The sequence below is a fragment of the Balaenoptera physalus genome (assembly GCF_965194825.1).
Source record: "Balaenoptera physalus genome assembly, chromosome: 16".
NCBI classification, from domain to species: Eukaryota; Metazoa; Chordata; class Mammalia; order Artiodactyla; family Balaenopteridae; genus Balaenoptera; species Balaenoptera physalus.
This window is the reverse complement of record NC_138898.1, coordinates 77,962,334-77,977,736: the sequence shown is the minus strand read 5'-3', so window position 1 is coordinate 77,977,736 and position 15,403 is coordinate 77,962,334. Positions and strand designations below refer to the sequence as shown.

Here is a 15,403-nt window from a genome sequence, read left to right as displayed (position 1 = left end):
TACTTGGTTAACTTGTGGCTTTTCACTGCTGTGAGAAATTCTCTCACAATCTCAGGACTCTGGTGCCTGCATGGTGTTTTTGATATGTATTTTAATGTCTACAAAAAAGGGAAAGGCAAGCATAAGACAAACAACCCCGAATGACAAAAAGAGAAAGCAATGGCTATAATTTAGTATTCTAAAATTTTGCTTCAAAAATCTTTTGTAAAACAAATGCCTTCAGGAGAGTCAATCTTCACGTAATAGGAATTCCTCAAAAATAAAACCAGTAGCTAGAACAAAAAGATTACTGAAATTTTAGAATAAAGCTTTTCTGATCTTAAGGAAAAAACTCAGTCTGACAACTGTGTTATCATGTATCAATTTTTTATGGACAGGGAACCCAAAGAATAAAATAAATAGCTATAAGTCCATATAGATATAAATTACCCAATAAATGGATTAGAAGGAACAACTCTTTCTTACGAAGAATTCTAACAATTAAACATAGAAAGAATGAGGGAAATAAATCACCATTAGGCAATCGCACCATAGGAATAATTACTGCAGGAAGGATCCACCAATGAATACTAAAATTAATGGGCAAAAGCGTAAGAAGTAGGATATTTGCATAGTCTCAAAGCAGCTTCCCCAAAATATTTATTAATTACTGTGGTAGTTTTAATGTGTGTCCTCAAATTCTTTAATATCCCTCCCTTAAGAGATGAAGCCTATTCCCCTTCCCCTTGTATGTAGGCTGGACTAGGTGACTCTTTGCTAATTAACAGAATATGGAAATGGAAAAACAGTAACTTTACAGTGGAGAAACCAGGCAGACACCACCTTAACCAAGTGATCAAGGTTAACAGCATCAGTAATAAGACACTGATACCATGTACTCTGTATCACGCAATGAGAAGGGCACATTTATTACCAAAGTAACTTTCCTTAAGGCACCAAAAATTAAAAGCAAGAACTTAAGAATTAACAGAGTGGGGACTTCCCTGGTGGCGCAGTAGTTAAGAATCTGCCTGCCAATGCAGGGGACATGGGTTCCATCCCTGGTCAGGGAAGATCCCACATGCCAAGGAGCAAATAAGCCCGTGGGCCACAACTACTGAGCCTGCACTCTAGAGCCCGTGCGCCACAACTACTGAGCCTACGTGCCTAGAGCCCGTGCTCCACAACAAGAGAAGCCACTGCAATGAGAGGCCCGTGCACCACAACGAAGAGTAGTCCCCGCTCGCTGCAACTGAGAAAGCCCACGCACAGCAACAAAGACTTGATGCAGCCAAAAATTAATTAATTAATTAATTAAATTTTTTAAAAAAAGAATTAATAGAGTGATAGTGAGCATAAACTAATTAACTGTGTAGTTAAGGGTGCTTGATAGTTTGAAATGTGTATAAAACTAATTACCAACAATCTTTTTTTTTCTTCTTTGGAAGAGATGAACTATATAATGTGAAAGAACACGAATGAATAAATGAACTGTAGGGTTCTAAACAAACAATTAAATGAAAAAAATCAGATGGGAAGGAATGGTGACTAAAGTGTTAAATTCCTTATTTTCCTTAAAAGAGATTATGATACCTTAATGCAAGTTTAAAAATGTCTTTGAGCAGATCTACCCACCACCAGAGCCTCCCATCAAGCCTCTTAGATAGCCTCAACCACCAGAGGGCAGACAACAGAAGCAAGAAAAACTACAATCCTGCAGCCTGTGGACCAAAAACCACAGTTACAGAAAGATAGAGAAGATGAAAAGGCAGAGGGCTATGTACCAGATGAAGGAACAAGAAAAAACCCCAGAAAAACAACTAAATGAAGTGGAGATAGGCAACCTTCCAGAGAACGAATTCAGAATAATGATAGTGAAGATGATCCAGGACCTCGGAATAAGAATGGAGGCAAAGATTGAGAAGATGCAAGAAATGATTAACAAAGACCTAGAAGAATTAAAGAACAAACAAACAGAGATGACCAATACAATAACTGAAATGAAAACTACACTAGAAGGAATCAATAGCAGAATAACTGAGGCAGAAGAACGGATAAGTGACCTGGAAGACAGAATGGTGGAATTCACTGCTGCGGAACAGACTAAAGAAAAAAAAATGAAAAGAAATGAAGACAGCCTAAGAGACCTCTGGGACAACATTAAACGCAACAACATTCGCATTATAGGGGTCCCAGAAGGAGAAGAGAGAGAGAAAGGACCAGAGAAAATATTTGAAGAGATTATAGTCGAAAACTTCCCTAACATGGGAAAGGAAATAGCCACCCAAGTCCAGGAAGCGCAGAGAGTCCCATACAGAATAAACCCAAGGAGAAACACGCCGAGACACATAGTAATCAAAGTGGCAAAAATTAAAGACAAAGAAAAATTATTGAAAGCAGCAAGGGAAAAACGACAAATAACATACAAGGGAACTCCCATAAGGTTAACAGCTGATTTCTCAGCAGAAACTCTGCAAGCCAGAAGGGAATGGCATGATATACTTAAAGTGATGAAAGGGAAGAACCTACAACCAAGATTACTATACCCGGCAAGGATCTCATTTAGATTTGATGGAGAAATCAAAAGCTTTGCAGACAAGCAAAAGCTAAGAGAATTCAGCACCACCAAACCAGCTCTACAACAAATGCTAAAGGAACTTCTCTAAGTGGGAAACACAAGAGAAGAAAAGGACCTACAAAAACAAACCCAAAACAATTAAGAAAATGGTCATAGGAACATACATATCGATAATTACCTTAAACGTGAATGGATTAAATGCCCCAACCAAAAGACATAGACTGGCTGAATGGATACAAAAACAAGACCCATATATATGCTGTCTACAAGAGACCCACTTTAGACCTAGGGACACATACAGACTGAAAGTGAGGGGATGGAAAAAGATATTCCATGCAAATGGAAATCAAAAGAAAGCTGGAGTAGCTATACTCATATCAGATAAAATAGACTTTAAAATAAAGAATGTTACAAGAGACAAGGAAGGACACTACATAATGATCCAGGGATCAATCCAAGAAGAAGATATAACAATTATAAATATATATGCACCCAACATAGGAGCACCTCAATACATAAGGCAACTGCTAACGGCTATAAAAGAGGAAATCGACAGTAACACAATAATAGTGGGGGACTTTAACACTTCACTTACACCAATGGACAGATCATCCAAAATGAAAATAAATAAGGAAACAGAAGCTTTAAATGACACAATAGACCAGATAGATTTAATTGATATATATAGGACATTCCATCCAAAAACAGCAGATTACACGTTCTTCTCAAGTGCGCACGGAACATTCTCCAGGATAGATCACATCTTGGGTCACAAATCAAGCCTCAGTAAATTTAAGAAAATTGAAATCATACCAAGCATCTTTTCTGACCACAACGCTATGAGATTAGAAATGAATTACAGGGAAAAAAACGTAAAAAAGACAAACACATGGAGGCTAAACAATACGTTACTAAATAACCAAGAGATCACTGAAGAAATCAAAGAGGAAATCAAAAAATACCTAGAGACAAATGACAATGAAAACACGACGACCCAAAACCTATGGGATGCAGCAAAAGCGGTTCTAAGAGGGAAGTTTATAGCTATACAAGCCTACCTAAAGAAACAAGAAAAATCTCAAGTAAACAATCTAACCTTACACCTAAAGAAACTAGAGAAAGAAGAACAAACAAAACCCAAAGTTAGCAGAAGGAAAGAAATCATAAAGATCAGAGCAGAAATAAATGAAATAGAAACAAAGAAAACAATAGCAAAGATCAATAAAACTAAAAGTTGGTTCTTTGAGAAGATAAACAAAATTGATAAGCCATTAGCCAGACTCATCAAGAAAAAGAGGGAGAGGACTCAAATCAATAAAATTAGAAATGAAAAAGGAGAAGTTACAACAGACACCGCAGAAATACAGAACATCCTAAGAGACTACTATAAGCAACTTTATGCCAATAAAATGGACAACCTGGAAGAAATGGACAAATTCTTAGAAAGGTATAACCTTCCAAGACTGAATCAGGAGGAAACAGAAAATATGAACAGACCAATCACAAGTAATGAAATTGAAACTGTGATTAAAAATCTTCCAACAAACAAAAGTCCAGGACCAGATGGCTTCACAGGTGAATTCTATCAAACATTTAGAGAAGAGCTAACACCCATCCTTCTCAAACTCTTCCAAAAAATTGCAGAGGAAGGAACACTCCCAAACTCATTCTATGAAGCCACCATCACCCTGATACCAAAACCAGACAAAGACACTACAAAAAAAGAAAATTACAGACCAATATCACTGATGAATATAGATGCAAAAATCCTCAACAAAATACTAGCAAACAGAATCCAACAACACATTAAAAGGATCATACACCACGACCAAGTGGGATTTATCCCAGGGATGCAAGGATTCTTCAATATACGCAAATCAATCAATGTGATACACCATATTAACAAACTGAAGAATAAAAACCATATGATCATCTCAATAGATGCAGAAAAAGCTTTTGACAAAATTCAACACCCATTCCTGATAAAAACTCTCCAGAAAGTGGGCATAGAGGGAAACTACCTCAACATAATAAAGGCCATATATGACAAACCCACAGCAAACATCATTCTCAATGGTGAAAAACTGAAAGCATTTTCTCTAAGATCAGGAACGAGACAAGGATGTCCACTCTCACCACTACTATTCAACATAGTTCTGGAAGTCCTAGCCACGGCAATCAGAGAAGAAAAAGAAATAAAAGGAATACAAATTGGAAAAGAGGAAGTAAAACTGTCACTGTTTGCGGATGACATGATACTATACATAGAGAATCCTAAAACTGCCACCAGAAAACTGCTAGAGCTAATTAATGAATATGGTAAAGTTGCAGGATACAAAATTAATGCACAGAAATCTCTTGCATTCCTATACACTAATGATGAAAAATCTGAAAGAGAAATTATGGAAACACTCCCATTTACCATTGCAACAAAAAGAATAAAATACCTAGGAATAAACCTACCTAGGGAGACGAAAGACCTGTATGCAGAAAACTATAAGACACTGATGAAAGAAATTAAAGATGATACCAACAGATGGAGAGATATACCATGTTCTTGGATTGGAAGAATCAACATTGTGAAAATGAGTATACTACCCAAAGCAATCTACAGATTCAATGCAATCCCTATCAAATTACCAATGGCATTTTTTACGGAGCTAGAACAAATCATCTTAAAATTTGTATGGAGACACAAAAGACCCCGAATAGCCAAAGCAGTCTTGAGGCAAAAAAATGGAGCTGGAGGAATCAGACTCCCTGACTTCAGACTATACTACAAAGCTACAGTAATCAAGACAATATGGTACTGGCACAAAAACAGAAACATAGATCAATGGAACAAGATAGAAAGCCCAGAGATTAACCCACGCACCTATGGTCAACTAATCTATGACAAAGGAGGCAAAGATATACAATGGAGAAAAGACAGTCTCTTCAATAAGTGGTGCTGGGAAAACTGGACAGCTACATGTAAAAGAATGAAATTAGAATACTCCCTAACACCATACACAAAAATAAACTCAAAATGGATTAGAGACCTAAATATAAGACTGGACACTATAAAACTCTTAGAGGAAAACATAGGAAGAACACTCTTTGACATAAATCACAGCAAGATCTTTTTTGATCCACCTCCTAGAGTAATGGAAATAAAAACAAAAATAAACAAGTGGGACCTAATGAAACTTCAAAGCTTTTGCACAGCAAAGGAAACCATAAACAAGACGAAAAGACAACCCTCAGAATGGGAGAAGATATTTGCAAACGAATCAACGGACAAAGGATTAATCTCCAAAATATATAAACAGCTCATTCAGCTCAATATCAAAGAAACAAACACCCCAATCCAAAAATGGGCAGAAGACCTAAATAGACATTTCTCCAAAGAAGACATACAGACGGCCACGAAGCACATGAAAAGATGCTCAACATCACTAATTATTAGAGAAATGCAAATCAAAACTACAATGAGGTATCACCTCACTCCTGTTAGAATGGGCATCATCAGAAAATCTACAAACAACAAATGCTGGAGAGGGTGTGGAGAAAAGGGAACACTCTTGCACTGTTGGTGGGAATGTAAATTGATACAGCCACTATGGAGAACAATATGGAGGTTCCTTAAAAAACTAAAAATAGAATTACCATATGACCCAGCAATCCCACTACTGGGCATATACCCAGAGAAAACCGTAATTCAAAAAGACACATGCACCCGAATGTTCATTGCAGCACTATTTACAATAGCCAGGTCATGGAAGCAACCTAAATGCCCATCAACAGACGAATGGATAAAGAAATTGTGGTACATATATACAATGGAATATTACTCAGCCATAAAAAGGAACGAAATTGAGTCATTTGTTGAGACGTGGATGGATCTAGAGACTGTCATACAGAGTGAAGTAAGTCAGAAAGAGAAAAACAAATATCGTATATTAATGCATGTATGTGGAACCTAGAAAAATGGTACAGATGAGCCAGTTTGCAGGGCAGAAGTTGAGACACAGATGTAGAGAATGGACATATGGACACCAAGGGGGGAAAACTGCAGTGAGGTGGGGATGGTGGTGTGCTGAATTGGGTGATTGGGATTGACATGTATACGCTGATGTGTATAAAATTGATGCCTAATAAGAACCTGCAGTATAAAAAAACAAACAAAACAACTAATACTAAACTTTCATTGGGTTATTTGTATGGAAATATGTTAATATAAATGTTTCAGACATTACATGAAATTTCTAAAAATCTTATATTTGTATTTGTATGGAAATATGTATGGAAATATGTTAATATAAATGTTTCAGACATTACATGAAATTTCTAAAAATCTTATATGTTCTGGTATAATGTTATAAGTCATAATCCTAGTTATTACTTTAAAATGTATATCTCAGAAATAACTAATTTTCTTGTCAACTGCATTATTATGAACTTTCATCAAATCTTTTACCGTGGTCATTTTTAAGTCTTTTGTCATTTACAGACAGTTCTGGGTGTACTCTGATGATTTTGCAAATATGTTCCTATAAAAGGGTTTCATCTTCAAGAAATTCATGGAAAAGACTCTGACAAGTACAGGTTTCTGGTAACTGACTGTACTGCTGAACTGAATGAATAAGCATTTTCAGAACTCTGATGAAAAACTGATGAACTCATAAAAGTGCTAACAAAAGATCAAGATAAAAAAAAAACAACAATTAATTACATGGGACTGAGTGAACTGATGAGGATGAGTATAATTTTTGTGACTTTCTGTCTGAATTTAAAAAAAAAAAAAAAAAATCCCACAAGGACTCAGAGGCAGGGAATATACAAATCAATTTTCACTGCAAAGTAAAGGAGCTGTTACAGTGGAGGATTACTGGACTGAATGGCAATATTATGACATAGTATGAGTGTGTTTCATGTTTGGTAATTGCAATCATTGTTGCTTTTGTTGTGGTCATCCATGTACAATGCTTGGTGTCAGTCTATTTATCTCTTGTAAAAATAAAATACAGTGTGTGTGTGTGTGTGTGTGTGTGTGTGTGTGTGTGTGGAAAAAAATAAATAAATAAATAAATAAATAAATAAATAAAGTAATACTGCGTGGTACCCAAAAAAAAAAAAAAAAAAAAGTCTTTGAAAAGATAAATTAAAAAGAGTTAAATCCAAATCTCTTTAAAGACAAAATCAAAATTGAAAGCAAATAACAAGAAAAAACAAAATGACAGATACAAAAATCAAACATCATATAACAAATACAACAGCTTAAGCATAAGACTGGGAGAGAATGCAACAAACTATCAACTAGATATTAAGATTATGAATTACTTTTGATTTCTTCTTTATGCTTTTTTGTACTTTCTAAGTTTTCTACCATAAAAAGTATCACTTTCTCTGTAATAAAGAATTTGGCTTTGCTAAAACAGAGAGTCTGGACTTTGCCCTCAGCTTCTGGGAGGTAATCTCCATACTCCTGGAACATTATATCTAATAGGAGTATCTTTGTCTTGGGGTCTTATGTCCTACTGGATGGTATTAACAATGTGACTTAGAGTAGGGGCTTTGGGTCATGCAGTGTCAGTAGACCTGGAGGCTGACATGAACCACACAGGCAATCAATCATTCAATCATGCCTAGGTAATGGAGCCCCAATAAAAACCGTGGACACCAAAGTTTGGCCAAGCTTCCTTGGTTGGCAATATTCTGTGTGTATTAACACACACTGATTTCAAGAGAAATGTGCTCTGACTCCACATTAGAGAACAATGGAAGCTCTGCATCTGGTTTTTCTCCTGGCACCTGCCCCATTTGCTTCTTCCCTTGGCCAAATTTAATCTGTATCTTTTCCTTGTAATAACCTGTACTGGTGAATATAATAGCTTTTAGCAAGTTCCGTGAGTACTTCCAGTGAATTACTGAACCTGAGGGTGGTCGTAGGGCTCCCCGACTTGCAACTGGTATTAGAAGTGACGGCAGACTTTTAATTATTCCCTCGTCTGACTTTGCAATTGGTTAACACTCGCAATTGGCCAAACTCTTTCCACTTCTATAAACAGGATAAAAACTGGGTTACAGTAAACCTACTCAAATCAGATAATAGGTAGTCATGATTTGGTGGCCAGTCATCAGCAAGATAAACCAACCCCCTTCAATGGTAGTTTGGGTAGACCTTCCAAAAACCTAGGCTTACTTCATACGTGATAGTATTCAAGTTCTGTTGCCCAGAACTGTGTTTATTCTTTCCACTTTCTTTACGCTGCTCTTTCATATCAGTTAGTAACTGGAACACCTAGGAAGAGATATACAAAAGATTTCCATAAATAAATTTGAGAAAGGTATCTATTCCAAGGTCAATGATTTTAAAGGATAAAGAGAATATCTCTTTTCTTCTCATAAACCCTCCCCCAAACTCTTGCATTAGAGCAAAGAAGTCCGAGAAGCATGTGACTTTTTAAAAATGCTCTTGGGCTTCCCGGGTGGCCCAGTGGTTAAGAATCTGCCTGCCATGGGCTTTCTTGGTGGCGCAGTGGTTGAGAATCTGCCTGCCAATGCAGGGGACACGGGTTCAAGCCCTGGTCTGGGAAGATCCCACATGCCGCGGAGCAACTAGGCCCATGAGCCACAATTACTGAGCCTGCGCATCTGGAGCCTGTGCTCCGCAACGAGAGGATGCGACAGTGAGAGGCCCACGCACCGTGATGAAGAGTGGCCCCCGCTTGCCGCAACTGGAGAAAGCCCTCGCACAGAAACGAAGACCCAACACAGCCATAAATAAATAAATAAAATTAAAAAAAAAAAAAAAAAAAGAATCCGCCTGCCAATGCAGGGGACACAGGTTCGAGCCCTGGTCTGGGAAGATCCCACATGCCACGGAGCAACTAAGCCTGTGTGCCACAACTACTGAGCCTGTGCTCTAAAGCCCACAAGCCACAACTACTGAGCCCACGTGCCACAGCTACTGAAGCCCGTGTGCCTAGAGTCCGTGCTCCGCAACAAGAGAAGCCACCATGATGAGAAGCCAGCGCACCGCAATGAAGAGTAGCTCTCACTCGCCACAACTAAAGAAAGCCCGCGCACAGCAACAAAGACCCAACGCAGCCCAAATTAATTAATTAATTAATTAAAATAAATTTTTAAAAAATAAAATAAAAATGTTCTTTTATCTAAGTCAAATTGTGCAAATTCATTTGTTTACATAAACTATTTCAAGTGTTTCCTACCAATACACACCATATAACTTATGTCCTCGGATCTCAAAAATAATATTCTGAGTATTTGAAAGTAAATTTTCCTATAATATGATCATCTCAATAGATGCAGAAAAAGCATTTGACAAAATTCAACATCTATGATCAAAACTCTAAACAAAGTGGGTACAGAGGAAACATACCTCAACATAATAAAGGCCATACATGATAAGCCCAGAGCTAACATCATACTCCACAGTGAAAAGGTAAAAGCTTCTCTAAGATCAGGAATAAGACAATGGTACCCACTGTTGCCTCTTTTATTCAACATAGTATTGGAAGTCCTAGCCAGGGCAATTAGGCAAGAAAAGGAATAAAATTTAGCCATCCAAATGGGAAAGGAAAAAGTAAAACTGTCACTATTTGCAGATGACATGGTATTACTTAGAGAAACCCCTGAAGACTCCACTAAAAAACTGTTAGAATAAATGAATTCAGTAAAGTTGCAGGATACAAAATCAACATACAGGAATCTGTTATGTTTCTATACACTAATAACAAACTATTAAAAGAGAAATTAAGAAAACAATCCTATTTATTATAATTGCAACAAAAAAGGTAAGATCAGGAATAAATTTAACCAAGGAGGCAAAAGACCTGTACAGTGGGAACTATAAGACACTGATGAAAGAAACTGAAGAAGACACAAATAAATGTTCACGCATTGGAAGAATAAATATTGATAAAATGTCCATACTACCCAAAGCAAACTACAGATTCAATGCAATTCTTATTAAAATTCCAACTGCATATTTCACAGAAATAGAACAATCCTAAAATTTGTATGGAATCACAAAAGACCCAGAATAGTCAGAGCAATCTTGAGAAAGAAGAACAAAGTTGGAGGCATCACACTCCCTGGTTTCAAACTACATTACAAAGCTATAGTAATCAAAACAGTATGGTATTGGCCTAAAACAGATGCAGAGATCAACGGAACAGAATAGAGAGCCCAGATATAAATCCATACATATATGGTCAATTAATTTATGATAAAGGAGCCAAGAATACACAATGGGAAAGGACAGTCTCCTCAATAAATGGTGTTGGGAAAACTGGACAGCCACATGCAAAAGAATGAAACTAGACCACTATATACACCATACACAAAAATTAACTCAAAATGGATTAAAGACTTGATGATGTAAGACCTGAAACCATAAAACTCCTAGAAAAAAACATAGGCAGTAAGCTCCTTGACAATGGTCTTGGCAATGACTTTTTGGATTTAACACCAAAAGCTAAGGCAACAAAGGCAAAAATAAACAAGTGGGACTACATCAAACTAAAAAGCTGCTGTGCAGCAAAGAAAATCATCAACAAAATGCAACCTACTGAATGGGAGAAAATATCTGCAAATCATGTAGCTGATAAGGGGTTAATATCCAAAATATATAAATTCATACAACTCCAGAGCAAAACAAACAAACAATCCAATTTAAAACTGGGCATTTTTCCAAAGAATACATACAGATGGCCAATAGGTACATGAAAAGATGCTCAACATCACTAATCATCACGGAAATGCAAATCAAAACCACAATGAGGGGTTTCCCTGGTGGCGCAGTGGTTGAGAATCTGCCTGCCAATGCAGGGGACACGGGTTCGAGCCCTGGTCTGGGAAGATCCCACATGCCGCGGAGCAACTAGGCCCGTGAGCCACAACTACTGAGCCTGCGCGTCTGGAGCCTGTGCTCCGCAACTAGAGAGGCCGCGATAGTGAGAGGCCCGCGCACCGCGATGAAGAGTGGCCCCCGCTCGCCGCAACTGGAGAAAAACCTCGCACAGAAACGAAGACCCAACACAGCCAAAAATAAATAAAATAAAATTAATTAATTAAAAATAAAAACCTAGCTCCATCATTAAAAAAAAAAACAAAAACAATGAGATTACCACCTCACACCTGTTAGAATGGCTATTATTAAAAAGCCAAGAAATAAATATTGAGGAGGATGTGGAGAAAAGGAAACCATTGTGTACTATAGCTGGGAATGTTAACTGGTGCAGCCACTATGGAAAACAGTATGAAGGATCATCAAAAAATTAAAAATAGAACTACCACATGATTCAGCCATTCCACTTCTGGGTAACTATCCAAAGAAAACAAAAACAGTAATTTGAAAGGATATATGCACCCCCACGTTCACTGCAGCATTATTTACAATAGCCAAGGTAAGGAAATAAACTAAAGTGTCCATTTACAGATGAATGGATAAAGAAAATGTGGCATATATATACAAAGGAATATTATTCAGCCATAAAAAAGAATGAAATCGGGCTTCCCTGGTGGCACAGTGGTTGAGAATCTGCCTGCCAATGCAGGGAACACAGGTTCGAACCCTGGTCTAGGAAGAGCCCACATGCCACGGAGCAACTAGGCCCGTGAGCCACAATTACTGAGCCTGCGCGTCTGGAGCCTGTGGTCCGCAACAAGAGAGGCCGTGATAATGAGAGGCCCGCGCACCACGATGAAGAGTGGCCCCCACTTGCCACAACTAGAGAAAGCCCTCGCACAGAAAAGAAGACCCAACACAGCCATAAATAAATAAATAAATAAATAAATAAAAGAATGAAATCTTGCCATCTGTGACAACATGAATGGAACTTGAGGGCATTATGCTAAGTGAAAGAAGTCAGAGAAAGACAAATACTGTAATGGTATCACTTATACGTGGAATCTAAAAAAGAAAAGAAAAAAAAAAAAGCGACTTCCCTGGCAGTCCAGTGGTTAAGACTCCATGCTTCCACTGTAGGGGGCGTGGGTTCGATCCCTGGTCAGGGAACTAAGATCCCGCATGCCACGCAGCATGGCCAAAAATTAAAACAAAAACAAAAACAAAACCGAAACCAGAAACCAAGCTCATAGATACAGAGAACAGATGGTTGCCAGAGACAGCGGGGGGGAGTAAGCAAAATGGATGAAGGTGGTCAGAAGTTACAAACTTCCAGTTGTGGTCAGAAGTTACAAACTTCCAGTTATAAACTAAGTCATGGGGATATAATGTACAGCATGGCAACTCCAGTTAATAATATTGTATTGCATATTTGAAAGTTGCTAAAAGAGTAAATCTTAAAAAGTTCTCAACACAAGAAAAAAAGAATTATGTAACTATGTATGGTGAGTGATGTTAAGTAGACTTATTGTGGTAATCATTTTGCAATATATACAAATATCGAAACATTATGTTGTATGCTTGAAACTAATAAAATGTTGTATGCTGACTGTACCTGAATTTTAAAAAATTTTCCTAAAATAAATATATATATATATATATTTTAAAAGATCTTGCTTCTCTAACATGAAAATCTATTTTATTTCTGGAAAAGAAAAATTATGAAGCAAGCGATAAAAGTAGTTTACAAAAAAAAAAAAAAAGAAAGAAAAAATGCTATACAACTTTAGAAGTAAATTTTCCCCACAAGGTAGAAACACATGTGTATTAGTGCTAAGAAGGGTCAGGGGAGGAAATCTCTCTCCTGTTTTAGAGATTATACCAGAGAACTGAGAGAAGCATAGGATCATAAACACAGTAACGACTAGATACAATGCAGCCCCTCCCCTGCCTGTCATTCCTTTCAGTAATAGGGGCATAAGACCCAATTAATGCAATGTTTCCCCAATGGATAAAACACTACACACCTCGTCCAGAGTCTAAACTGGAGAAGGAGGTTCCTAAAAGCCAACGGCTTGACCAACAACCATTTCCTTCCTATTATGAGCAGCAACCATTTAAGGTGAACCTTTAGGAAGAAAAGATTATGGCCCACTGTGTTAAATCTACTACCTTCTACATATATCACAAAATGGAGACTCAAATCTCCTATAAGTCTTCCTGAGTTTAGACTCTGGCATAAGAAAAATGGACAGTGAATATATGAATGTTTTTCTCTATACCTGGAGTTAACCTATCAGATAGTTTTGCTAGTACCAAACAACACCCAGGCAAAATAGAAGGTAGGCAAAAATAATGTTCTATCTCCCCTCTCACCAACTTCTTTCCTTTCTTTCCCCAGCAACCAATCCTCAAGCCCCCAAATTCCAAATCTGTTACTTCCTACTAAATTATTCGTAATGGTGAGTCACTAAACTCTCACTTCCAAAATGAATGTGTTAATACTTATGAGACTATTATGAGGATCAAAATAATAACTTATAAAAGCATTTTACAGCTAAAGAGTGGTAATTAGGAAAAGGCGTTAAGTATTTTAATGGAAAACTTCTGCAAACAGAAACAGTTCCAAAACTGATGCTTCCATCACAGGAAGGCATCTCAAATGAAGATCTAAAATCTTTGGGATTTGGAGAAGGTTGCCTACAGTAAACTAAAGGCTTCCCAGCTTCCCTGAATTACTGTATATAATTTACCAAGCTAAGGCTATTCCAAGGTCCACCAGATGGTGCCATCTCTCCTATTTTAAAGTGGCAAATCCAAATGAATTCAGTCATTTCTAACCAAAACTAACTGAATAATCTTCAGAAGCAAAGGGCAAATGATCAGAGAGGAAAACACGATAGTCCAAAGCTATTTACCTCATAGTTACTGAGCAGCGCAGCACTGGCATCCTTCCTGCAAAATAAAGTAAATTATCATCAGTCTGGGCTCACATCCCTTTGTGGGAATTAAGTATCTACAAAATAATCCCTCTGTCAAGATTCAGTAGCACAGTTCAGAAACTTGGGGATTACAGCCTAAAACTGAGAAACGTCCTAAGTCTTACTGGTTTAGCTGGCGATGGGCAAATTCAGAGCAAATTCTCCATGTAACTGCCACTGTATATCACATATCCCTCACCAAGTAGGTGATTAAAATACTATACTTATCCCTGGTCCAAGTAGGCAGAAGTTGAGAAGTCAGATATCTAGGGGAAGTTAGTTACAGGAAGAACACGGCGGCAAAACCACAGGAGTAGGGAGATGTCAATAAACAGAGGGTGCTAGAATTAACTGGAGAAACAGAGTGCCGCCTCATCCCACAGCCACGTCCTCTCTACAGTACCATCTGCCTTCCATCAGTTACTGACATTTTGGGGAGCCAAGTCCTCCTGCTGAATCACCAGAAATGGGATCCTTAACACTAACATCACTACTGGAAATTCCAGCAACATCTGGAATCCTGCCAGATACCCACAAAACTCCCAAGGTGTTCATCTTTTCTATCAACTCAACAAGTAGAGTTCAGGTGTTGAGCAGTGGCAACGGTCAATCAAGGCAAAATGTCACCTTTCATGTATGAATGAGCACAGCAATGTGATGTGTATTAAATTACAACTGATCCATTCTACAATATCACATCAGAAAGCACTTATTGTTTTTAACAGTCTGGAGGCAGTACAGTATAATAAAGAATACAGTTTTGACCTGTATAGTGTACAGCACAGGGAACTACAGTCAATATCTTGTAATAATCTATAATGGAAAAGAACCTGAAAAAGAATACATATATACGTAATATATGTATGTATAGCTGAATCACTTTGTTGTATACCTGAAACACTGTAAATCAACTATACTTCAATTTTAAAAGAATACAGTTTTGAAATCAGACAAATCTGGGTTCATATTCCAGCTCTGCCACTTATAAGGTATGTGACTTTCAGTGAGTTA

The 15,403-nt window shown here is 37.5% G+C and overlaps 1 protein-coding gene across 8 annotated transcripts in view; it reads right to left on the bottom strand.

The window, feature by feature from the left end:
- CRCP (CGRP receptor component) overlaps nt 1-15,403 on the bottom strand; it is a 98,845-nt gene that overhangs the window by 58,024 nt on the left and 25,418 nt on the right. For 3 of the 8 annotated variants that reach the window (XM_082432469.1, XM_082432465.1, XM_082432468.1), the window contains exon 2: nt 14,330-14,366. The exons of 1 other annotated variant lie outside the window; for it this stretch is intronic. In XM_082432469.1, the coding sequence (XP_082288595.1) occupies nt 14,330-14,361 (32 nt within the window). In that variant the 5' untranslated portion in view covers nt 14,362-14,366. Of the gene's footprint in view, nt 1-3; nt 99-1,398; nt 1,435-8,741; nt 8,841-14,329; nt 14,367-15,403 lie in introns of those variants that run through there. 4 more of the 8 variants (XM_082432464.1, XM_082432467.1, XM_082432466.1 and 1 more) reach the window with 4 other exon arrangements.